Source organism: Lepidochelys olivacea (genome assembly GCF_965140295.1).
Source record: "Lepidochelys olivacea isolate rLepOli2 genome assembly, chromosome: 3".
Taxonomy (NCBI): domain Eukaryota; kingdom Metazoa; phylum Chordata; order Testudines; family Cheloniidae; genus Lepidochelys; species Lepidochelys olivacea.
The window spans coordinates 46,505,241-46,532,958 of record NC_140413.1 but is presented as its reverse complement, the minus strand read 5'-3'; the positions used below and the strand labels follow the sequence as shown (position 1 = coordinate 46,532,958).

At 40.2% G+C, this 27,718-nt stretch overlaps 1 protein-coding gene across 1 annotated transcript in view; it reads right to left on the bottom strand.

Moving 5' to 3' along the window:
- Positions 1-10,146: 10,146 nt before the first annotated feature.
- The window catches only part of LOC311518842 (uncharacterized protein), a gene marked incomplete at its 5' end in the record, with an annotated part of 51,010 nt that continues 33,438 nt past the window's right edge, over positions 10,147-27,718 (bottom strand). The window contains one exon of the mRNA XM_084624911.1: positions 10,147-10,383. Coding sequence (XP_084481037.1) covers positions 10,231-10,383 — 153 coding nt within the window. The 3' untranslated portion in view covers positions 10,147-10,230. The remainder of the gene's footprint in view (positions 10,384-27,718) is intronic.

Here is a 27,718-nt window from a genome sequence, read left to right as displayed (position 1 = left end):
ATTTTCTCTAGCTGAAAAGAGCTTGTTCTTTTCAATCCCTCCCCCTATTGATATGATTGTGCATTTTAATATATTATTACTTATTAGAGGAAAGCTAAATGTAAAAAGTCAATCTGAATCTTGCTCTGCGGGCATCAAGATTTGTGATCATCCTAATCTCTGCAGAAAGCAAATGCAATAGTCACGAACCAACATCCAAGAAAGTTCAGTCCCCTGTATTTGTGAGTCTTGTGTTCTGTCCCAATACAGAATCATCATGAATGGCCAGTGGGAGGCTTTCAATTGACCTTAATCGACTTTAGAACAGGTGCAAAATTACCCTGAGCTGCACAGCACATAGAGAAAAAAGGATAATTTGTGGTCATGCTGATGACCACAAATTCAGACTATTGGAGAATAGGGCCCAATAGAGTGCGGACTGGCAGATTAGCATATGGCTTACACCTGTTACACGGTGGTGGATACTTCTTTGAAATTTTATTTGGGCTCTAAGAACCCACTTTCATTGTCTTATATTGTTGCCACTTTTGTCTCACCCAAGGGGAGCTGGATGTGGATCTCCCCAGCACCTTTCAATGCTGCTCCCGAATCATGCAGAAGAGTAACAACTGCACCCTTAATATCAAGAGGTCCCCGCACAATAGGGGGAGGGATTGAGAATAATAGAATATCCTTATTACACATGTACCCAGTTAGTTTAATTGAGTTATCTACTATCATGGCAGACTCATGTTATTTCATATCTAATCAATGTGTGATGAATAGATTTAAGCTGTAGATATAGGTATATATATAAGTAGGATAGGATTATAGACGTATAGGATTATAAGATTGACACATTTTTGAAGAAAGGAATGTGTATTAGGTATATAAGTAAAATAAGGCCATAATACAAGGCCTACAGGCTAAGGCCTGTAAAATTTCAGCTTAGCCTTACTAGGCCTCAGGCTTAAGGATGTTTGACATAAGTAGGTGACCCAGGAATAACCCTATGCCAGTAAAGTTACAAGATTACAGTAAAGAATGTGCCAATAGTGATAATCTGGGAAAATATACTTCAGTGAACCTATCTAGACCACACGGCTAGATGTCTGTAAAATCATGAAAAGTTCTCTTCCTGCAAGTGACCATAGTAACATGTTTACATAAATGTTAATAAGATGTTAATAAGAATAAGGAGAACTACAAGAACAACCTATGAGAAATAGGCACCCCCAAATGTATGGTGTGTGAAAGTATAGATAAGGAAAAGGAGGTTGGAACTCTCATGCATATGCATAAGGTGTTAGGTGTGATCATACTAACAGAATAACAAGGGTTCAATGGTATGGAAAAGGAGGGAAGACCGCAGCATGAATCACCCCTCTAATGATGACCACCTTCTTCAGAGACCCACCAGCTTCTGTAACACCTTTGGTTATATGCATATGAATACAACAGTAGCTATTGCATGGGCTCTCTCAAATTTGTATGCATCTGTGTGATTGTAACCTTAATAATCTGCTTACAGTGTATAATACAAACAAGTTTCCAGACTTGTGACTGTGTTTGTGGTCTATTACCAGCAGGAGAGTGAGTTTGTGTGTGTATGGGGGTGGGGGGATATGAGAAAACCTGGATTTGTGCTGGAAATGGCCCACCTTAATTATCATGCACATTGTAGGGAGAATGGTCACTTTGGATGAGCTATTACCAGCAGGATAGTGAGTTTGTGTGTGTGGTTGTTGGGAGGGGGGTGAGGAGGTGAGAGAACCTGGATTTGTGCAGGAAATGGCCCAACTTGATTATCATGCACATTGTGTAAAGAGTTGTCACTTTGGATGGGCTATCACCAGCAGGAGAGTGAATTTGTGGGGGGGGGTGGAGGGTGAGAAAACCTGGCTTTGTGCTGGAAATGGCCCAACTTGATGATCACTTTAGATAAGCTATTACCAGCAGGACAGTGGGGTGGGAGGAGGTATTGTTTCATGATCTCTGTGTGTATATAATGTCTGCTGCAGTTTCCACGGTATGCATCCGATGAAGTGAGCTGTAGCTCACGAAAGCTCATGCTCAAATAAATTGGTTAGTCTCTAAGGTGCCACAAGTACTCCTTTTCTTTTTGCGAATACAGACTAACACGGCTGTTACTCTGAAACCTTTATTCTTCTTGTGTTCCTAGAGCCGCCCAATCTAATAAAATCATAAAGGATAACATTCACCCTATTGTTCTGAAATATGTAGCATAACAGGGGCTGAGCTGACTCCCGAGGGACACTATAATTTAACACAGCACTATCCATTCAATTTAAAATAGATGTAACCCTCTGCCAGTTGGAGTGGGCAGCAAGAAGGGCTGGGTTCAATATCTAGGTGGTTCCTTTTCAACAATATAACCAAAATCAGCTTGAGCTCCCACCCAGTAACCTGGGGAAATTTCACTTTGCCTTCTGGGCATATCTAAGAGGCAATTCTTCCCCTTTCGCAAGCACAGAGTCTGAGATAGAAAGAGTTTCTTTAATAAAAGTAACCTAGCATTAATCAGAGAAAACAGCACAAGCGCCATTCATAAACATAAAAGCATGAGCAAGACACCCTCCCCAGAGAACACTGGGCAGTGTCCTTTGTTTCAGGTTCTTGAGTCCAATACCCAAGTTCTTGTAGTGTGCCCCCTCCCCCCCGCTTAACACCCCACTCACAGTTGTTGTGCCAGGTCAGCGCAGACCCAGAGTTCATAGATAAATCTGCATGAATTCTCCTCCCTCCATGAGTGTGTGTGTGTGGTGGTGGGGGGTAAATGCCACCATGTTCGCCCCTGCTGGGTTACGGCTCCCGCTGGCTCACTGCATCCAATGTGACCTCTGCCAGTCAGTCTCTTAGTGATTTTAGCTCTGTGTAGGCTGGGCAGAAACACAGTCCTGCCACAAGTAATTTCAGGTCTCAGAGATTTTCAGCTCTGGGTAGGCAGGGCAGAAGCACAGTCCCACCACAACTGATTTCAGCTCTGATTGAGCAATTAAAATAACTAAGAGGTTGCTAATGAAGCCTATTTAGTGCTATTCTTTGAACTGTGGGGGAGGGAGGGAACAGGCTAAACCAGTCTAGGGAGGACCCTTTGTGAGGATGTGCAACCTCCTGGCTGTGGATATCTGTATCCAGCACTCTTATTTTCACAGGACTCTGACATTAGAGCCCCTGGCTTAATGAGGTTCTTTCAACTGAGGGTGGCCTCCTCATTTGGGACAGGTTAAGCACAGTCCTGCTTTCCTGTATTCCTACAATAATTACAATATTGGTAATTATTTCACTACCCCTCCATTCAGTACTAAGGTGATTTGTACACAACACAAGCCAAAGTTGATCACTTTGACACTGCAGTATCTGCTGAACATGTAAGCAGAGCAGGAGCAAATTGTATTTACATAAACACACCCAAAGTCTCTTCCCCTCCCAGCTAGCTGTCAGGGAAGCATTCATTCAGACGCTGCTTACATAGAGGCTACACACAATTCGTATTTCAATCATTATTTTCCATCAACACCCTCATAGTGTTGCCTATTATCTATGCATCAGGTCACCTACAATAAAAAAATTGGGCCAAGTGTCTCCATCACACTGTGCATCTACTATGCCCTGAACAGACGAATACAAAAAAAGTGTGATAAAAACCCCGAAAAGGGTTGGGAAGCTGCAGTTATTACCCCACTCCCTATAAAAATGCAGAATCACATCCCCATGTATTGCATTCAACTGGCTCTCCATGGGCTACATAGTTGGAGCAGGTTGCATTGGAGGCCGGGATGGAACCAGAGAACAGCAGCTCCCCGGTGACCTGCTGGATAAAACACTGGGAAAGACAGTAGAAGATGACACCAATCTTCTAACCACCACATTGGAAATGACAAGTAGGGCATAGGTGCAGCATCAGGACCAATAGCATCATGGTTCCTGAGTGATTCTGCTGCCTGTAGGGGAGAGAAACTCAGGAAACACACATGCCAAACCCATGAAAAAAAATGCAGAAATTGGGCTTGTTTTTGGCTTATTTGGCTTGTAAGTCACTTGTTGACTAGTTTTTGGCTTGAGGCTTGTTGCTTGTTGACTTGTAGCTTATTGTAGCTTGTTGCTTCTTTTTTTTTTTTGAGTGGCTCCCAGCAAGCAGAGGTGGGGCGGGGCAAGCAGGGGAGACAGTCAGGGGTTCACAGTGGGTCACCACAGTTCCAGACTGCACACGGGTAGAATCTAGTCATATAGAGTATTGGGGTTCTTAGGGATTGGCTTGTTTTGGCCTTGTTTTGAAATGGAATTAGCTTGATTTTTGGCCTATTGTGAAAGTCAGGGTGCTTATTTACCACGTGAAAGTTGGCAACTGTGTCAGGAAATAATGCAGAGAGACTCCCACATCCCGAAATCTGCTGGATTGGAAGCAAAATTCCCTAGGGAACCTCAGGCTTCTTGTGATTTGAAGGGCAAACTCAAGGGGAGACCTGTGTCCAAACCAGCTTGATTTCCTTCTTTGACAGGGTAACTAGTTTAGGGGATAAGGGGAATGCAAAGGATATAATATACTGAGACTTTAGCAGAGCTTTTGGCACAGTCCCACATGACATTCTAATAAGTAAGCTGGAGCAACAAGAGCTTAGCAGAACTACCATTAAGTGGATACATAATTGGTTAGACAACCACAAAGAAAGAGTAACTATTAATGGAATGATGTCAGATTGGAAGGAGGTCTCAAGTGGGTTTCCACAGAGACCTGTTCTGGGTCCAGTGTTATCTAAGATCTTTATTAATGACCTGAATGTAGGAATAGAGAGCATACTGATCAAATTTGCAGATGATACAAAGATGGGAGCGTGGGGGGGAAAGAGTTGCAAACACTTTGGAGGATAAAGCTAAAATTCAAAGGGATCTTGCTAAATTATAGAACTGGGTTATAGACAACAAAATGAAATTCCACAAAGACAAAATGTAAGGTGCTACACTCAGAGAAGAAAGCCAAATGCACAAATACAGAAAGGGGAAAAACTGGCTTGGCAGCAGCACTGCTGAGAAGGATCTGGGAGTTGTTGTAGATCACAACTTCAACATGAGTCAGTAATGTGATACTGTTGCAAAAAACAGCAAATGCAATTTTAGGTTGCATTAACAGAGCCATAGCATGCAAGTCACGGGAGGTGTTAGAACCACTCTACTCGGCACTGGTTAGACCTCAGCTGGAGTTCTACATCCAATTTTGATCGCCAATGTATAGAAAAGAGGTAGCGAAACTAGAAAGGATCCAGAGGTGAGTGACAAAGATGATGAAGTATGCAAATGCTGAAGGAAATGGGTATGTTTAGTTTGGAAAAGAGAAGTTTAAGGGGTGACATGATAGCGGTCTTCAAATACTTGAAAGGCTGCCATAAAGAAGATGGAGAAAAGTTGTTCTCTCTGGCTGCAAAGGGCAGGACAAGAGGCGATGGGCTCAAACTATGTCATAGCAGATTTACATTAAATCTCAGTAAAAACTTCCTAACTGTAAGAACAGTAGGACAATGGAACTTACTGCCTAGGAAAGTCGTGGAAGCTTCTTCACTGGAGGTTTTCGAAAGGAGGCTGGCTAGCCATCTGTCTTGGATGGTGTAGACACAACAAATCCCGCATTGACAGGAGGTTAGATTTTCACTAGATGAGTTTTGTTTTCCTTTCTAACCCTATGGCTCTATAATTTTAGGACTGTGGCAGTGATCCTATGAGTTGAACCCCATGTAGGTCTAGAAGCACTTTTCCTTCTTCCCTGGGTTATTCGGGGTGGGGGAGCACTTGGTCCTTATAATGTAAAGCCATTATTCTAAGAGTTTTCTAATATACTGTGTCAGCAACTTTCATATTTTCTGTGCTCAGTTCATCGGTGATGCTTGGAAAAGAAAATAGGTTAGTAACAATAATTTCCATGTCACATTGGATCACATTTTTATTCACACAACACCCATATTTCTTCTATTATTCACATTTGTCATGCACCGAGCCATGCTGCTGAAACAGTGGATCCCCATGTTTATTGAAATGTGTGTCCGACGTGTATTGTCTTTGTCTTAACTTCAGGAACAATGTCTTTATGATTGTGTCTAAACACACCACTAGAAATTAATGAATATTAGGTCCAATATGAAGTCCTGACACATTTTACTCAGATGATAAATCAGGTCTGTCAGTTAAGAGGTCTGAAATTAAGGTTGAAATCTTAAGATTTCTTGAGGTTTGGAAGGAACATTTTGACCATTTATTTTTTTAAATAATTCAAAAGCTTAAAAATCCCACAATACTCAGATAGATCCATCCACCCCCATCTGGCTGCAATTCATGAAGAAATTACAAGTTAAGATTTCTAATTTATTTTTGACTCCAGCAATTGTTCCCCTGCAGTATGACAAGTCAGCAAGTATCTGTATGCATATGCTAGGTCATGTGCATCAGGATTCCAGATGCTTTTCTAACATGTATTTTACATTGTAGCAGCAGAAATGAAGCGTGTGCTGAAGTTGCCTGCAGTTATGTACTGAGAAGGCTTACCTTTCAATTGACATGAAATCTGAGGGTGGGAAGTTAATCCTTGCGAGAGGTCACAGTCCACCAACAACTGCTGCTGTCACTCTTTGGACAACGTGCTTATTCTGTAAATACTCAGGGGAGGGAGAGAGAACAGCCCTGGCGAAAGAGGGAAATTATTATATGCAGTATAAACCCCCGCCTCATGTACAGGGGAACCAATACATAAAAGCATTACATACCATACAATGTATATGAGTCTCTTCTATACGTTTCCTCAGAAGAGAGCCTTTTTGAATGCATTGATTCCAGAAAGAATGTTGCAAAAGTTATTTATTGCATTACATTAAACAGACCCTTTAGAGATTGCTCTTGCTCCATTGAAGGCGGTAGAAATTGAAAGCACTCCACTCTGATTACTAATAGCTTAATGATTGAAAGTGGACTACTACAAACAGTGTCAATGACAGCATAGTGTATATGCTATGACTGAAAGGTAAAGAACATCTAAGAAACATACAAGCCCTTTTTCATTTGACATCTGTTGCTTTAACAAAGTAACTGTTCTCATAAACAGGAGTTCTCAAGCTAATGAACAGTGTGAACCGCATTTAAATGGAGATTGTCTCCTTCCCCCAAATCGTTTCCAGACATCAATGGTACCGACCAACCACTCCTCTCATTCACCATCACATCCCTGTGGCAACTATAACAATTGCTTAGAAGGAAAAAACAACATTAGAGAGGTACTTAATGCTTTCTTAATTATCTTTTAATGCAATTTTGCAGCTGGAAACGAGGAGTCAGCTGTCCACAGGAAACCAGCAAGTGCTGCAGAGAGCCATTTTGTGAATAAATGGTTTATGCGGTCATTAACTAATAATGATAAGAACTGAGCAATTGTTATATCAGTATTGACTAAAGGCTTGATTCAGGGCCTATTTCTGCCCACCCTTTTTCCATACTGGTTCAAGTGAGTGAGCATAACACAACATGAGTCAGAGTGGCAGAATTTGGCTCTTAATTTTTTATTTAGTCCCTATACAAGCAAACCTCTCATTGAAGTGATTGGAAATTTTGCATGAGTAAAGCCTGAGCAAAAACTAAGTAAGGGCTTCAAGATTTGGTCTTTCCGGTTTTGTAAAGGGGCATGCACATTTATGGTGCTGTCTAATTCATAACACATTAGAGTTGTGTGTCTTTATAGTGGTATTATTCAACAAAGTCCATAAAAACACCTCCTGTTAACTTGTGGTCAGTACATCCATTGGAACGAGAACTGTGTATGTGTATGGCACAAAAGTCTCCACACTGCAATCTGAATTTTGCAAGTAAAATTAAAAATAAACAAATAAAGGCCTACATTTTCAAAAATTTCTATTAATCTGGGTGCTTCTGTTTTGTGGGGAACAACTTGAACACCAAGAGTCTTATTTTCAGAGACCCATAACACCAGCTGAAGATGGTGAAGGCTGAAGAGATCACAAGAGGAACACTTTGAAAAACTGTGGCACTCAAAATTAGAAGCCACTTTTGAAAACATAGGCTGAAGGGCACAATATACACTAGCATACAATTACCCTGCCTTTTTCGAATATTGTGGAAAGCAATATCAAAGTTTTTGTATCTAATGAAGAGCCTAAAATATATGACTGGCTGGAGTAGAGCAAGATAGTGAAAATATATAGTTCTCAATAGAATCCCATTTCATTCCACTTAATTCCCTTGATTAGCTGAGGTTCATTCAGTGCCACCAGTTATTGGTTTAGAACCGTGTAATTTCTATATTTTCCTATTCCTCCAGTCCAGGAAGACATAATTCAATACTAATAAAAATTGCATATCACACACTGGATTGCAAAGGCATTTATTAGTGCAGAGGGCCAGCTTTAATGATATTTCTGCTTTGTGCATTCAGTAAGGACTGTATCACTATGGAGAAACAATGATTGTCTCTACGGCAAAACAAGCTGTGTAGCACAGTAGGGGAAGAGAACAAATGTTCCTTTTTAAAATTTAAAATCGTCCACTGATGTCTGTCTATTCTGAGTCAAACTGGGAAGACTATGGAACTGATATAGGCATTTTCACAGCACTAGTAGATTGTATAGTAATGCTCATATCCCAGAATCAATTAAAATTAGTTTAATACTCATATCACTGGTAAATTATCTTCATTTCAACTAAGTGCAAAATAACAAGAAAACTATGTGGAAACAGCTAGCGATGCAAGAGAAATCCCCATATCATAAATTATCAGTGTTATGATCCTAAATTTTCAAATTAAAATTTCTTTCACACTTATTAGGGGTGATTTGCTAATAATATGGTATCAATCCTGTTGTAGGTCAGGACTGCTAACTACTATGATATCATTCAAGTCATTCTGAGAGATTTATCAGCTGATTGTCCATGTATTTGAATAGAAAATGAGGCTCCCACAGGTCATAGGGCTGTATTGCATTCATATATTATAAAGAATCCATATTTACATATACACAGATATGGTTGTTCCCAGCAAAACAGGCCTAATGTACATGCGGAATAGAACTCAGTACATCTTTCTCCAGCAGAAGAGGTCTTTACCAATTTAACTAAGGGAGACCTTCCTTACTATTTAGTACTTAGCATCCTCTTTGTAGGCCAAACACCAGAAGGTGACAGACACCTGAGCCATCTGATTCCATTGAAATACAGGACAATGGTACATATGCACACTAGCCAATACCATGTGTTGTACCCAGTTCCAACAATGGGTTATTTTTTGAGTACCTAAAAACATGCTAGGGGCCTGAACCATATGGAAGGCATTAGATTCTGGTAAAGAGAAAGAGGGTTGAATGCTCAGGCACAAGCATATTTGGTCTCTGTTGTTTACCATATGTGCTTCTGTTTACTCCTTAAAACACATGCTGAAATTTCAAGGCAACTTTTGGGGGTTCTGTTTACATGCAAATAGAGGGGAGGAAGAGACAAACCATGGAAACCACTCTCGGTTCAGAAGTTCTTTTTCAACCCATTCCCTGGCTCCTGGCTGAAGAAGAGGCCTCTCTAAGTTTTTATCTGATGGGATCCATACTTACAGGTCCTTATAAAAATCTCACATGTGGATCACATTAATTATGCACTCAGAGAAGCCTCTTCTTTAATTCTTTGGCATGACTTGCACCTTCCCAGGGTGAATTACATTCATCTACAAAAGAGAACCATTCATTAGACTGAAGAGTAATATTTTATTCAGATAGAAAACAACATAAAAGGGGACAATCCAAAGGAACCTGTAGATAAAACAGGGGGTTGGCCACATAGATGGAATACGCACCTTAGTTTAAAAAATAAATAAATCTATACATTTGCTTTTACCATGTTTCCAAATGGGTTGTGGTGTAGTACCCCCAATGACTGAAAATCTTTATCATCACATTGAGTTTTTGCAGAATGCACTTAAAGTGGAAATTTTAAACGCTTGACTGGTGACATTCATATAACTTTATACAGAACATTCCATTTCAAGAGTATTAATTCCAATTGAAGTAAAGTTCAAGGCAAATAAACATAAATGTAACTTAAGTTTTGTTTTGTTTTTTCAATTCAAATTCAGCCCATGTACTGGTTTCAACTATGAATAAGGCATAGTGGTTCAAGTACTGTACTACCTTAACAGAAAGAGAACAACAACGAAAAAATAATACCATGAAGTTCTTCTATCAGAGTACTTTATTAGGGAGGGTAAAAAGCATTGTTCAAACACTCTGAATAGCCTTGGCTTTCTGCACTATCCATCTCCTCAGGTTCAAAGTCATCTGGATCGTGGGTTAATTGGTCGGTGTCCTCATCTGAAGTGGAAGGGCGTGTTAGGATGATTCGAGGTATCTTGAGTAAAATAGAAAGGATTTCAGAGAAAAGAGATGAGAGAGTTCAAAAACAAGAAAGCACAAGAAAACAAAATTATACTGAATGAAAAGAGAACAGAGCCAATGAATTAAATAACTAGTGCAATTAAAATGTGCAACAGATGTGAGCAACACAGCAGAGATCTGTGGCAGATGAAAGAGTATGAACAATGTACTTATCTATCATACCTTTTACAAAATCCATGCACTGGAAGCAAGGAAATGAGTTCTGACGGACCTCATAAATCTTTCACTCCCCACATAACAAACAAACAATATTCCTATTTAGATATCAGAAAATGCACACTTCATCGTAACACAAACTCTTAACTCTGATACATTTTTCAAACCCCAATAATTAATGTATTATTTTGATTTTGAAGTCTTTGTATTTTGTTTTAAGGAATACATTAAAAAGGAAAAAAGTGGTAACACAGTCAATATAACAATTAATATATTAGTCACATGACTGTAGACATTTCTGATAAAGTATTTAAAACTGATGTGCTTTGAGAATTGTGTGAGATTTAATTTTATTTAGTCATTTAGCAATTTTTGATGATAGGAAAGTACATGACATTGTGATTGATGGCAAAAATATAAAGGTATATGGACTTTCATTTGAGACTGATGAATGTATTATTAATATATATATATGGATTGCTGTGTTTCTTTTTGAGAAAGGTGTGTATTATGTTTAAATTTTGAGACTACTGGTGAAAGTAGTAGTTATTGCGGATAAGATTTAAGGTTGCTCTATTGTGTTGAAATATGCATTTCTTTATGCTTGATAAGAATGACATGCTTGTTTATTAGGTTGGCAGCATAAAATTTATCATATCTTTAACTATTCATTTCCTTGCTCTTAAGGGTTTAGTTTTTGTAAAAAATGTGGCAGGTAAGTGCACAGATGTCACTTAGCAACTTCAACTAGTTTTTGAAATGAGATTTTGGTTTTAGGAATTTTCCAAGTAATTTTTGATCCATTGTTTTTTCTTCTCTCCTCTCTTTCTAACTTCATCTTAATTAACCTAAGCAAAAGGAAGAAAATCAAAGATACAGTGTTTTAATTTAAAAAAATGGGACAGAGAGATCACCATATTTTAATTAATAGTGAGTAAGGTGCTGGCCAACCTGGTAATAGCTCTTGAGGAGATTTGCCTTATTCAGTGCACCCCATGAGGATATGTATGCTCACTACATAGCTGAGTTAGTTGTGCATCCTTCATAGAACCACCTCTCAACACTGAATGTTGGTATAAGGTGCTACAAATCATAACCAATAACAGAACCCAGGTTGCTTTGTTCTACACACCTAACGCCCAATCTAGTAGGTTTCAGATGGCCTAATTACATATGGAGATTTGTAGAATATGGATATGAGGCACTGTGGTGTAGCTGGTGTGATATAGGCTTACTACCTCAGAGGTCAGGGCTGAAATTCTGAAGTCAGTGGTAAAATTCCCAGGAACAGGGTCCAGATTTCACCCAGTGGACTGTTTCAAACTCCACTACAAACTTCTAATGATACTTTTGGTAAATCACTTAAGTTCTCGGTTTCTTGGTTATTTGGTCTTGAAACAGACATGTGCACATTTCCCCAAGGCTCTGGGAGCATTTAATTGGGAATGCTGGAGAAGGAGTAATTTTACCAGAGCCTGAGTTTCCATTCCCTTTTAAAAAGTAGCCCTCAGCCATTTTGTAGGATAATCATTAAAATATTCTCCATCACCGTGGTCTCATTGGCAAAAAAACTAATTATTATTTATATTATTGTGGCTCCGAAGAGTCCCAGTCATGAACCAGGACCTTATTGAGCTAGATGCTGTAGAAACACAGAATAAAAAAACAAACAAACAAAAAAACCCGGTTCCTTACAAACTATGTATACGACAAGAGACAACAGATAGATACAGACATTGATGGGGGAGTACAAAGAAGCAATGAGACAACATTGATCAGCATATAGGCCATGATCTCAGCTCACCACTCGCCTAACTGTTGCAAGATTTTTGTATGCATCAAAGCAAAGGAAAGTTTGAAGGAGGATAATGAGTTAGGTTTGCAGATGTTTATGGGGAGCTCTTGTCAGGCATGAGGGGCGGCACTGGGAGAAAGCACAAAGGCGCTTGCCAAATTTTAACTAGGAGCAATGGAGGCAGGCACCACGGGCGGATCAGATTCAGAAGTTGCAAGCTTGATAGTGAGTGACAGGGATAAGTAGAGAGGGGACAGGATGCGAAGGGCTTGGAAAGTGGAGACAAGTAGTTTATGGTTGATAACGGTAGAGAAGACAGAGTGAGTGGAGGGGTGCAAGGAGAGGGGTGACATGGTCAAAGTGACAGGCTAGGGAAATGATCTGTGCAGCAGCATTCTGAATGAATATGAGTGGGACAAGCCTGCATTTAGCAAGGCCAGAAAGAAAGATGTTGGAGTAATTGAGATGCAACTTGATGGGAGTTTGAATGAGTTTTAGCTGCGTAGATGTATAGGAAAGGCCATATCTGTATAGGAAAGGCCATATCTTAGAGATGTTATGCAAAGACTCTGTACGACAAACATAGCCGAGATGTGAGGATCTCAAGAGAAGTCTGACATCCAAGTTACATGACCGAGACACAGGCAGGAAGTGGTGGTGTCTCCAGGGACTGAGAAAAGAAATACTGGGCAGGCTTGCGGATGGGGGTGAGTGGGGCTTAAGAATTGTTTAGCCATGTTGATCTTGAGCCGATGGCTAGACATCTAGGGGTAGATGTCGGAATCATGTCTAGCTTTCAAATAAAGCAATGTCTTAAACATTTCAGTAGCCCTGCTTTTGAAATATGCATTTTACATAAGCCAATGTCAAATATAACTACTTTTCAAATATTACGATGCTATTTGATTTCATTGTACAGGTTGAGAAACAAAAATAATTAGGTGTTTTGAAAAAAATTCTAGAAGGAGCCACTTTTATGTCTTTCAGTGACAAAAAGCATTTACTTAATTTAATCAAAATGTCAAAACATTCTAGTTGTCAATGAGATGTAACGAAAAAATTAAAAGTTGCTCTTAAACATCCCTCAATTCAAGAGTCTTAAACTTATCTACAGTCCATACAAATTTGATTTCCCCTCATTTTTGTTTTTAAAATTATTTACATCTGAAAGAATCATGGAACGGAGGTTATAGAACGAGTTACTTACACTAGAGGAATGAATGCCACAGCATTTTAAGTTTCTGACAAACAGATTTTTGTGTCCCTCATTGTAGGTCTATAGATATGACTACACTTCAAAATGGAAGGTGTAAACTCCAGCTCAAGGAGACATACCCACCCTTGCTCTGATTGAGCTAGCGCACTGAAAATAGACCGTAGATGTGGTGGTGCAAGTAGTGGGAGGGGCTCGCCATCCCAAGTACATACCTAGCTAGCATCTTGGATGGGTTCGTACTCAGGACTGCTAACCCTTGCCATGGCTTGAGCTGCTGCAGCTCTACATTATTTATAGTGCACTAGCTTGGTCAGAGATATCACAGTTATGTCTCCTCCAGCTGGAAACTATACCTCCAGCTCAAAGCTTGAACTAGGCATATTCTATGTCACAGTGCATCACACATTTGGGATTTGGCAAGCTGAGAGGTAAGGACCTGGATAGGGGTTGCAATTCTAACTTGGAAGGACTATGGCCTCTCCATCATAAAACAACACAAACCACCTGCAGTGCTGAGGTTGGAACACTGAGCTTTTAGTTCCAAAAACACAGCCCTCTATGGTTTTAAGCAAAAGCAGGTACCACACTTATTAATAGAAAGATTTTTCTCAGATCCCTCCCATAAGATTCATTGCTACATGGGCCACCTTGTCTCTCATTCTTGACTCCACATCACCACTGTGGCAACTACAACAATTACTTCCACAAAAAAGTAGCATTAGGAAGTTATTTCATGTGTTTTTTAGCTGTCTTTTCATGCAGTTTTGCAGCTGGAAACAAGGAGGAGGAGCCAACACCATGTGATCAGCCAGCTTTCTACAGACTATATGAAATCACTCTGCAGACCAACAGGGGTCTAAAGACTAGAGTTTGGGAACTTGTGAACTACAAGGAGAGAGAGCACTGTCACCATACAATTTATCATATCCTTAACTATTTATTTCCTTGCTCTTAATGGTTTAGTTTTTGTAAACTATGTGGCAGGTAAGTGCACAAATGTCAAACCCCAGTTTGAGAAACACTGGTCTAGAACATGAAATTAGTTCCTTTTATCCAGTAGTGCAAGTAGAAATCATTTCTTGCTGGTACTGCACTCATGGGAGGGCACATGACCTTCCCACGTGACCCCTCCCTGTGACTCCTCCCCACCCCGCCCCCAGCCTGGGGCCCCCACACTCTCCCCATCACCTCCAACACCCCCCTTACTGGTCTAAAATTTTACAACTGAAACAGATGCAGTTGTAAAATTATACTTTGGGCCCCTGGTGTACTTCCAGGTGTCATTGAGGATCCAGCAGCACCCAAAATTGAAAACTTCTTAAATGAAAGAAGGATAGGAAGGACAATCACCCCACTTTCCCTTAACACACTATCACTGCCTCCCTTATGTCCAAACTAAGCTGCTGCCACCTTGCCTTTATGTAAGCATTGACCTCCACCAGGCACTAGGAAAGCAAAGATGCTGAGCCATCTGGGTTTGATGAAAAAGAGGCATAGAACCATGCGTGCCATGTACATCTTGATATAACTACAGCCCAAATTGTTTTATTATTTTCCTCAGCATGACATACAGGAGGGACAATCAAAATCAGCCTGGCAGAACATGCATAAGAACTGTCTCTGGACAGATAAGCAATTGATCAAAATCACGTTCTCTGATCTCTTGGGGCCAAATCCTGTTCACATTGAGATCAAAAGGAGTTTTGCTATTGAGTTCAATAGGAACAGGCTTTGACATTTGGAAAGGAAAGAACAAAACCAGCCAAGCAGGGGCTATGTTGCTTATACCACAGGTATCAAAGGCTGCTAACTCATGTGAGAAAGTCAGCAGACATCTGATCTTTGTCCATTGCAAGGGAGAAATCAGCAAACAAGGAGGCTAGAACAGTCTCTGTACCATATCCAACTCATAAGTCCATCTGCAAAGGATCAAGGAAATATGAAGACTCCAGATTACCTTAAAGTCCCCAGTCCCTTGGTTAGAATGCTTCCATTAGTATATGTTCATAGTCCAGAGGCTGGAGCAGGAAAGAGGCCAGAGCAGGAAAGGGGCAAAATGGATATGTTTCCAGGCTAGGGCCTTTTAGCTTCTGCTAAGCGCCAAGTAAAGGGAAATCTGTTCTTATTGTGAACGATGGTGTTTGGAGTCACATGGGCAAGTTACACGTCCATCACCCCCACCCATATTCTAGTTAGAACATTCAGAGAAAATCCATTAAGTGTAGACAGGCGTTTTCCAGGGTCCATTGTTGACTTTTCCCTTCACATGCTGGCTAAATACCTTGTGGGCGTTACCACAGGAGCAAGCATGTAATTATAGCTAATATTCATAACTTCAGATATCAAGATGAATATACATGCATAGAAATAGCATAATCATAAGTACCAGCTAGTTCACCTACAGGACTGCTATTCCCAAAAGAGATTATGAAAAATCACACCATGTAACTCAGACCCTATGTGCCAGCACCGTGCCCCATTGGAGTTTTGTTATCTGTTATGTAACAACAGAGAAGAAGCCAATGACATGACTCCATTTAGTTTAAAAGGGCAAGGTTAATTTTTAGCTGTTCAGGTATGACTGCACCTTTAGTCAGTGAGGGCACACTGACTGGCACACGTTCAGGTTAACGGGCTTCAGTGTTCCTTTGCAGTTAACTTTTTAATGTTCATAAACCTGGTATGTGCTGAGGTTTAAAGCATAACACAGGTTTTTAGGTTTGCAAATCTGTGAACCTCTGCCTCTGAGATTTTATTATTTATTTAGTTATTTAATTTATTTTGCTCGTCAATGTGGGAGGGTCTCCTCTCTGCCCTCTGCTCACCAGGTTATGTATGTGTCTTGTAGCACTTGTCTGAACACCAGTTGGAAGGAATTTTTTTTTCAGCAAGTGTGGACTGATTCTTTTCTCTTAGAACGGATGTAATTTTTTCCGGTTCAAACTGATTAACACAGAAAACAATTGGGGCTGTAAAACTTTCTTCACATGTCATAGAAAATTAAGTTCAGCTATATTTTCCAGTACAGTGATGAAATGGGTGTTTGTATATACAAACATCAACGTGCTTAACTACTCACTTTCTCCCAGAATATGCAGGATTTCAGTCTGTTTATATGGAATATGGGAGTTGGGTGAGGAGCCATTTCAGCATATGACTTATTAAAAAGACAAATTTTAAGTAGAACTGTATCCTAAACTTCATTATGGTATTATACCCAAAGATTGCATTTCAATGGGAGATTCAACTTCCTTTATAGGAACAGAACAGACTCCTGAAACTTTTACCACAAAGACAGGTTTCAGAGTAGCAGCCATGTTAGTCTATATTCACAAAAAGAAAAGGAGTACTTGTGGCACCTTAGAGACTAACAAATTTATTTGAGCATAAAAATATGGAACACTTCACAAATTCGTGAAGTGTTCCATATTTTTATGCTCAAATAAATTAGTTAGTCTCTAAGGTGCCACAAGTACTCCTTTTCTTCTTACCACAAAGGTGGTCCATAGATATGCGAATAGTAAGAGAGTTTCAGGAGTCTGTTAGACTAGTTTGGCTGCAAAGAAGAATTCTTTGTACACTGGGGACAACACCTGATACCTGTCAGGCTGCAGAACTGGGCTGACATCAGAATCCAAACATCCTCTGGTCAGAGCAAGCAGAGGCATTCCTCTAATGATTTGGACTTGATGTGATGCAGTATGAATGTCATGGATAATTCAGATCAATGGGGATAAACAGAATCAAAAACACTGTTTAAACACCTTCTGCCCCTCCACACCCCATTCCCACCGCTCCCCTCTTGAGGGCTCCTGACCAATTTAACAACATTTAAAAGCCTTTGTTTAAGTTTGTTAGCATATGCATTGTGCTGTTAAAGCCATATAAAGCATGAATGCCCTCCCTAGCACTGTTCTGCTCCTTTAAGGAGCAGAGCGCACCTCCTCCCCCAGAGGTGGGGGGCTAGCCCCAACTCTTTCCGGTACCCCGTACCCCTAAAAATCTCATTGGTACTGCGTACTAGAGAGTACCACCCTACTTGCACTACTGCTTCTATCAAAACCAGAGAACACAAAAAGAACTCAAGATTATAGTGAAAGCAATTGAACACTAAACCTCAATATCTGCAGTTCTAAGGCTCTCAAAATAGACAGAGGCTTAGCGTGCTAATGGAAGTCAGCCCGGAAAGGTCACACAAGCCTGATTCTGATCTCACCAGGAGTTTTACAGCAGTGTCTCTCTATTGACAGTGTGCTGGTTACTCCTGATCGACTCTGGTGTAAGTGAGAACGGAATCCACTTGTTGATCCCACTTATACCAAATTAATTTTTTCTCTGGAACTTTTTTTTTTAGAAAAATTGCTATGTTCTCAGGTTCATCCATTGCCCAAGCAAGACACAATATTCAAATGCCTTTCACTGTGGGGATTTGAATTTGAGGGACAAAACTTTGCTAAGAGTCTAGAAATAGTTCTGACATTGTGGGGAGATAGATCTCATATTCAGCTGGTACCATTTTACTACTATTTATATGTTGCTTCATGGCTTGTTTATGGAGATGAAGGCTATCTAAGATCTGTGTCCATAAGTCTGATTCAGACAGAGCCTAAAGGAAATAGCCTCCTCTTTATCAGTATCCCCTTTGGATATGCTACCCAGAACTAAATACAGTACTGTTTTCCCAGTGCTGGTCTCATCAGACCTGTACAGAAAACAATAGTTATCACTTTGCCTGGCATCATGACTGATTACATCTTTGTGTATATAACCCAAATGTCCATGGATTTTTTGGTACCACAGGTTTCTCATTTTATTTCCTGCTCATGGTTCCATCTTAACCACCCTCCACCCCAGCCTTTGTAATAGATCGCTGCCCTTTTTCATAATTAAAACCCTTTCCAATTTAGTATCTTCCATAGATTTAATTAATAGGCTGTTTGCTTGCTCTTCCAAGTCATGAAGATGTTAAATAAGACTGAACCTAACCCCAGTCCCTGCAGCACTTGGCTAGAGGCCTGATCCAAAGTCCATTAAAGCCAACGGAAAAACTTGCATTGATTTCAATGGGCTTTGGATGAGGTTTTAAGTACCTTCCGCTGTCTCTTAACATAGCTGATTAGGTTGCATGACAGTGCTGAGCACACCTGATATTATCATGCTAGGAGCATTGGGAGAGTATTATCAGCACCATGCAGGGCCATCCCTAGCTATTCTGGGGCCCTACACAGCCCTCCTGCAGGGTGGAGGTGCGGGGGACTGGCTCGGGGGACAGGGGGCAACTGCCCCCCAGCACTCACTGGCAGCATGGCAGAGGCCCGACCCTGCTGCAGTCCTCAGGGGAGTGGGGGCAGAACAGGGGCTGGAGCAGCACGCAGCTGCGCAGGGCACCAGGAAGATGCCCTATGCAGCTGCGTACTTTGCGTATGGGTAAGGATGGCCCTGGCACTAGGACACACTCAGCCAGAAGGAATAGGTCAAAGAAGGAAGGTGGAGAACCAGGCCAGCTAGCACTGGCTGAGTGGGGGATAGGAAAGCCAGGCTGGCAATCTAACCAAAAGAAGGTGGGAAGAGCCAGGGCTGGTGAACAGGATGGGAAAGGGGCATTTGGACTGACCAGTTGTAGATGAAGTTGGAAATATGGGAAGTGTTAATCCCCTCTTTAGACAAACTAATTTTTAATATGCTTAGGAAAATGTGACCTAGTTCAGATGAATTTACTTAAAGAAAACTTTCTTAAGGAAAGTTTTGTTTCAAACAGGGGGACAACGCCCCACTTTTCTTTCTACTGGTGCAATGGTGGTGCAATCATCTATTTCCCTTGGACAAGAGTATATTTCAGAGAGACTTTTTTAAACAGGACACACCTCCCTAGATGAGAGCTTTCGGATTGTATGTGAAATGTAACCACTACTTTATAAGTTCAAATCTAAATTAATGTTGTTTTTTTATTTGCACTGATAAAGGCAATAGTTAGACTTTAACAAAAGTAAAAGAGTTACACACCTGACTCCTCATCAGAGAATGAAAGCAGATTTTTGTTTTTTACTGTGTACACACCAGCAAAAGTTTGGATTTGATAATGTATCTATATCCATAACAGATCTTGTCTAAATTAAATTTCTTTATTCTGAGTGAAGGAGGTAATTCCTACTCATGCCTGATAAAATTAATTATATGTAGCTTTTTAAAAAATAATATTTTTTATCAGAAGAGTCTAATAATGTGTCTGAGAATTGCAGTAGTGAATGTATTTATCAACTTCCCCAAAACTTAGATAATACTGACATCTGCTGGCTTTTAAATTAATACAATAAGGTGATGGTTAAATAAAGACAAGACAGATGGCACAACCTGCGCTCAAAGAAAACTTAAAGGAAGTTAAAGATACAAGAATGACTTAAATAGTTTCACAAACTTACATGACTTTTAATGTCATACAGCCCATGTGCATTATTCATACATACACATAATGTCCATGTGATAAATTGCAGAGGTATCATTTGCCATGACCTGCATAATTCAAAAGGAGCTTTGCCTATCAGGATAAAGTTAGTAACTATGTTACCTGAGCACCGAAGTGGCTGGCAGAGTAGATTAGACAGATAAAATAGGTAGACATTATGATCTCTTCCAGATCTTTAAACATCTCAGGCACACAACTACATACAAACATGCACATGAAACTGCCTACCTAAATTTATGCATGCAATAAGACATCTTTCTCTATACTAGAGTTTTAAAACATGTTAGTTAAAATGTTCCAGCTGACATGAAAAGACAAGCCCTAAATGCTTCTTCTTTATCACCATGTGTAACAGTTGGTTTTTCCATTAAAAGAAAGAGCCTTAGCCTTAATGAACTGATTGTGTGTTGAGGCATTATGTCAAACTTCAATAGACAGCCCAGAAGACATGCAAATAAAAGTGTGAATTCATTACTGCCAAAGAGATATGAAAGAGAAGCAAACACTAACATGGCTGCTGGGGCCACCCAACCCCAAAATGCTGACATCAGTGACAGCAAGGTTATAAAATCCTTCCTCTGTCCTTTGGGAATCTGCTGCTGTCTGTCCATTGCCCAGCTCCAAACACTCTTGTCCAGGACAGCGAGGCATAAACCCTTCCAATGCCCTTGGGAACAATCTTGCAGACTCATTCTCGATTGTGCTTGTCTGAGTCTTCGGAGACCAGGTTAACGATCTGGTGCTTCTCTTGGTTATTTTTTTAATACATCATGAGGTATGTAAGAGGAGACAGATCCCATTTAAATATTTTATATATTTCCCAATTGTGTTGTACTTTTTAAAAATTGTGTATTTCCTGTGTTGTTGGGGCAGAGGAGTCAAGCTTAAAAGAGAATTGTATTTTCTCCCCATTCTTCTCCTTAGTTGGTACTAGTATAATTCTCCCCGAAGAAACAAGGAAAAAACAAGGAAGCTGAAATTAGGGAAAAATGCACAGGCTCAGATTTAGCAAAAGGCAAAAAGGATGGAGAAAGACAAATGTGTTCCCTCATTCGTAACTCCCTTCGGCCACAGCAGGTTTAGATGTTGTTTAAGCTGCTGATTAGCAGGCTTCACTCCATCTCCCTCATCTTCTAACGTATCATTAAATATGGTTTTGTCTGAGGGCAGTTCTACACTGCGGGGTTAAGTCAACCTAAATTACACAGCTCCAGCTATGTGAATAATGTAGCTAGAGTTGACATACCTTAGCTTGACTTAGTGCAGTGTCTATACAATGCTGGGTCGATGGGAGAAACTCTCCCATTGACTTACCTTATGCTTCTCGTTCCAGTGGAGTATTGGAGTAGACGGGAGAGCGATTGATTTAGCGGGTCTTCTCAATACCCGCTAAATCGACCCCCGGTGGATCAATCACCACACATCAATCACCCAGTAAGTGGAAACAAGCCCATTTTATCACTTAGAATCTAAGTGAGCTTGTCTATCCAGGAGGTTAGTGCACAGTAAGCCAGAGTGTGAATTTATACCACACTAGCTACTCCCTACTCATTCCCTATGTGGACACTCTTAGTCCACACTAGAAGTACCCTTGAGTGGCTCAGCTCGATATGCTTAAGTGTACTTTTAGCGTGAAGTATGTTTGTCCACACAGAGAATTAGTGCAGAGTAGTTAGGGTGTGAATTTAAGGCGCTCTAACTTGCTGCTCACTAACTTCCCACATAGACAAGCCTTAGAATCAAAGCCACCAACATACGGTGCTGAAATATCAGACAAAGCCATACTGAGTGATGCGCCCTAAATTAGATACAGAAGGACTTGATTCTCCTGTGTCTTTCATCTTGTGTAGTCATTTACAGCCTGATCCTTCAAAGCAGTTAAGAACACGCATGGTTTTTCTCAAATGACTTCCCAATTGACTTCACAGGGACTACTCACATGAGCAAGCTATGTTTGTGCCTAAGTGCCATGTAGGAATGGGTCCATACAAAGTGGATGTAAAATGCAACCAAATCAAAATGCTTGCAACTTGCACCCACTTGCAGAGGAGTAAATGCCTAGACAAGAGGCAAGCCAGTTGAGAAGCAGATCTTATAATCTCTAAAACTACCTAATTAGAAGGGAATCTTAAAAAACTGATCTGACCACACTAAGGACCATGTAGGTGTTTTTGATCAATGATAATGCAATTCTTCATAGAAAACTTTAGGGGTCTGAAAATAATATCAAATCATGTAATGTCAGGATAACAGGTTTCTCAAAGCATTCACTCTGAGAAGCTTTGTTTGTTGTTTGAAACAATTTTGGAACAAAAGTCTGATGATCACTGAAGAGGATTAAAGCATTCTGTAGTCCATTTAAATGGTCTCTTCTGACTTCTGCTTCTTTGAGCTGAACATTCAATTACTTTTGCTCCAATAAAATGACAAAGATGAGGTGATGTCTGAAGTATGGAGAAGGAAAATTTATTGCATTTCTGTGAAAAGTTTACATTTTCCTGAGATAGCAGAAACTACTAGGAATGGAAAGAAGTTATTGATGCTTACATTTGAGTTTTTAAATCAGTCCTGCGTTAGGAGGGCATTTTCTTGCTAGGCCTGGATTGACTGTAGAGGAAAAGGATTTGTCCATTTTGATTCTGATTGATGTAAAGATTTTCTTGGATCATGTCTGAACAATGCGAATGAAAGGCAGAGTGATGAGTGCCCAGATGGTTCAGTGCAAGTAGCGGGGGGGGGGGGTTTGCAAATTGAAGGGCAGGCACATTAATTGAGATTATCACAGCCAAGGCTTTCCACACCAGGGTTTTTTTGTTTGGTTGGTTGGGGTGATTTTGTTTTGTTTTGTTTGTTTTTTTGTTTTTTTTGCATTGCCACCCTCACAAGGAGAGCTTTACTTTGCACACTCATTGGCCAGTGCCACCCCGCTTTGGGGGCTGTGCTGACGAACTGTAGGACCTCTTGCGTAGCGGTGACTATGAACATCCTTTACCACCACAATTCTTCTGCAGATTGAGAAAGAATGAGCCAGCCCCTAGAATAGTCTGGGAGTTAGGACATTTCTCTGAGCTGTGGGAGACTCAAGCTCAAGCCCCTGCTATGCTTGATTCAGACCAGGGACTTAAACCCGGGTCTTGTACCCCTCAAGTGTGTCCTGATCACCAGACATCTGGTTCTCTAGGGTGGGTCTTGCACAGTTTCCTTTGTTGGAGCTGTTCCATTTTGTATAAATAATTAAATATTCATTGAATGAGAGACAGATTCTCTAGTCCAGTAGGTAGGGTACTCACCTGGGATGCAGGTGACCTAGGTTCAAGTCCCTGGTCTGAATCAGGTCTCTGTTTCATCCGGATGAGGAATGGGAAATTTTTTTTAATTTCCAAAAGTTTCATAAGATGAGGGAAATTATTCCCATCCAACTCTGCATAAATAATAAGGTGTGATTGATGATTTCAATGATAGGGGGAGAGAGATTTCCTTAAAACTGAGGACCACCTATGGGAATACATGCCCAGCTCGCCTTGAAATACTTGTAGGCTTCTTTGAAAAATCTGCAATAATTAGTAATTAGGGCTGACTGTATTGGTAAATGACATATAACACTACAACAGAGGAAACATGGGAAATTTGCGGGTTTAAGGTAGAAAGATAAGAAAAATGAATTTTAATGGACACTGGTGAGATATCACATGACAGGATTTGGAAACAATATTAAGTCCAAACAGCCTGGTAATATTAAAGAATCATTAGGTCAAAAGTTGCACCAAAGATAGACCAGAAAAGAAGCAGAACATGCTGACACACTTCAGAAGAGAAGAATAGGTGATGCTGATAACATTCGTATTGGAGAGAGTCCACTGGCAATGCAAACTCAGACTTGGAGAATAAGGTTTGATTTCTTTTAAACAGAGGATCAGATGTTTAGTCTCCAGAAACAGCAGCAGATACTGAAGACTGAGAGGAACAGAACAACAGAAAATCACGTTCTTGGAGAAAGCCAGGCAGTGCAGGTGGGTCAGGGTCAATGCAGAAGCAGCACTATTACTCCATGAGGTAAAAGAGGAAGATGGGGAAGATAAAGAAACAGAATTAGATAAAAAGCATGCAGAATCCGAGACAGCATAGTATGGGGGCAAGCCTGAGTGATGTGTTCCTTTTGGAAATGGGTGAAGTCAGGACTTGCTCTGAAAGCACAGAGATCCACAAGCAGTGATTTGAGTCCCATAGCATTAGGTTATTTTTTCAGCCTTTGATCTTTTGGCTTCTCAGGACTTTTGTACACAACTAAAATAACTACATCAGTTTTAATTCAAGCCTTTTTGCAAGTCTGTGTGTGGACACTCTTTTGTGGACTCAGAACGTCTTACTCTGATTTAGTTTAAATTAGTAAGGAATCAACTTAAGCTAACCCACACTAAGACACTTCTATTCTGAAAGAAGAGTGTCCTTACAGGTTTCAGAGTAACAGCCGTGTTAGTCTGTATTCTCAAAAAGAAAAGGAGTACTTGTGGCACCTTAGAGACTAACCAATTTATTCGAGCATAAGCTTTCGTGAGCTACAGCTCACAGAGTTACCCCAAAATAAGAAAAGACGTGAATTAACACTGATGCAGTTATTTTGCTGTGTGAGTGTCAGTAATTTTTATGCATAGCTATGGCAAGTTTGTAAAGTTTGTCAGTGAAAACTATATTTCATTGTAATTTTAGTTTTTAAAATTGTAAATTTCAAAAGTTAAACTGGTCCATCACAAATTTAAAAAAAGCTAGCCTGTTTCTAAGGGCTAGTCTACACTAGAAGCGCTACATTCGTGCAGCTGCACTGGTGCAGCTGTGCCACTGTAGGGCATCTGGTGAAGATACTCTATGCTGACGTGAGAAAGCTCTCCCATCGGCATAATAAATCCACCTCTGCCAGAGGCAGTAGCTATGTTGTTGGGAAAAGCTCTCCTGCCAGCGTAGCACTGTCCACACGGGTGCTTAGGTTGGTGTAACTTATGTCACCCAGGGGGCTGGCACATTCACATCCCTGATCAACGTATATTATACTAAAGTAAGGGGTAGCGTAGACCTGGCCTAATTTTTACTTTGAAAAACAGGGATGCGGTGTGAAAGGGATTTTCTTGTTTGTCCAACTAATTACTGATAATTCAAAGTGGCATTAAAGCTGAAGGCTGGCATGTAAGCATTTGGATTTTGGACTAGTTAAAATTCAAATGAGCCTTTTAAAATAATCTGGAGCAACCAGCTCTTTGAAGAATGGAAGACCAGAGAGGAGAAATTGAATCTGTTGGAGACAACATCTTTTGTCATGGCAGTGATACGATCTGTGGAGACATCATTAAAGCATAGGAGATAAAAGAGGCCAGGCAGGATGTTGAAAGAACAGAAGTATGATTAATAATAAAAGGGAGAGTTTTTCCTGATTAAAAACACACAAAAGTGTTTAATTTCTGAATTTATAACTTAATAAACGTAGCAAAAGATGTTCCTCTCTGTTTTTGAGGCAAGATCAGAAATACAGGGGAGAAGAATACTCTGCAAAGGACAGAAAGATCATTAAAATGTTACATCCTAGATCTTTAATAAGAGGAAGATTCTAGCCCACCAGAGCTTTAGTAAGAACCTTCTGCACCATCTAGTCCATCCCTCTGAATACTATTGGTCTTTTATCCAGATGTCTGGACCCAATGCTGCAATCCTTTCTCAGGAAAAACTCCCACTGACGGTCAACAGGAGCTGTGCCTGAGTAAAGCTGGAGTAAGAATATAAGATGAGGTATTGACTACATCCAAAGTCAACAGGATAACATTCCCAAAGAGATGAGAGTCCCAGAGAGTGTTGTATATTCCCCTCTGCCAAAGGCACAGTAGTATGCACAAGTCAGCATAAAGACTTCTGTGAGCAAGTCTCTTGCAGAGACACATTTACAAAGATTTCAATGCAAAAATTTCTCTGCAGAAAATATGTGCTGAAGCATCTCACCACCTGAAACAGCTCTAGCTAGCTGGCTCCTTCAGGGCCTCCTGCTCTAAAGTGGCCAGCATCGTCTGACCTTTCCCCTCCTCTTCTCACAAAGGGGTGGCCAGCTGGTCATATCCGGAAGGAAATATCGTAGAAGCCAGCTGGGTTATGTTACCATCAGGAGATAACATGGGAAGTGGTCAGTTTCTCTCCTCAGCAGAAATCAAAGGGAGAAGCCAACCAGCTCCTTCTACAAAAGATTTGGTCAGCCAACCACCATATTAACCAGCCTTTTCAATCATGTTCCCGTTGAATTGCAGTGATGATGTCCGACAGACTATTAGCCTCGAATATCTGCTAATACCTCTTAAGAGGATATTAGCTCTGCCTAGAGTTGGTCAGAAAAACTTAAGGCAGTTCATTCTAAATCAAAAAGCTTCAGAAAATCATGTCAATTTTGCCAACATTTTGTTGTGGACAAAAACTGAAAAAACAAAGTTCCTACAACATTGACCTGTTCTGTTTTGCTGTTTTGTTTTGAAATGACATTTCATTTCTATTTTTTATTTTGAATTATTATTATATAAGATCATATAAAAATAAAAAGTCAAAATCAAAATATAATTAAACATTTCAATCACTCCAAAACTAAAATTTTCAGAATTTTCCTTTGCGGAGAATTTCAAAGTTTCCAATTCAAAACACAGCCAAATTCAAAGTCATTTCATGTCCTCCAGCTTGATCGAGCTCTGATCTATTTTTGGTCATGTGACCAACTTGCAATCAAATTGCTTAAAAAATTCCAGAGGTTTAATCAAAACTGAATCATATGTTCACACATATTGTCATAAATATAAAGGGAAGGGTAACCACCTTTCTTTATACAGTGCTATAAAATCCCTCCTGGTCAGAGGCAACATCCTTTCACCTATAAAGGGTTAAGAAGCTAAGGTAACCCCGCTGGCACCTGACCCAAAATGACCAATGAGGGGACAAGATACTTTCAAATCTGGAGGGGGACAAAGGGTTTTGCCTGTCTATGTGATACCTTTGTTGGGAACAGATCAAGGATGCAAGCCTTCCAACTCCTGTAAAGTTAGAAAGTAATCTAGCTAGAAAATGCGTTAGATTTTCGTTTGGTTTTTTGGCTTGTAAAATTCGCTGTGCTGGAGGGAATGTGTATTCCTATTTTTGTGTCTTTTTGTAACAAGGTTTTGCCTAGAGGGATTCTCTATGTTTTGAATCTGATTACCCTGTAAGGTATTTACCATCCTGATTTTACAGAGGTGATCCTTTTACTTTTTCTTTAAATAAAATTCTTCTTTTAAGAACCTGATTGCTTTTTCATTGTTCTTAAGATCCAAGGGTTTTGGTCTGTGTTCACCTGTACAAATTGGTGAGCATTCTTATCAGCCTTCCCCTGGAAAGGGGGTGTAGCGCTTGGGGGGATATTTTGGGGGAAGACGTCTCCAAGTTGGCTCTTTCCCTGTTCTTTGTTTAAATTGCTTGGTGGTGGCAGCGTATCAGGTTTTTAACCTAAGCTGGTTCCCAAGGCAAGAAAGAAATCTGTGCCTTGGGGAAGTTTTAACCTAAGCTGGTAAGAGTAAGCTTAGGGGGTCTTTCATTCAGGTCTCCACATCTGTATCCTAGAGTTCAGAGTGGGGAAGGAACCTTGACACATATAAATTAGTGTAAAG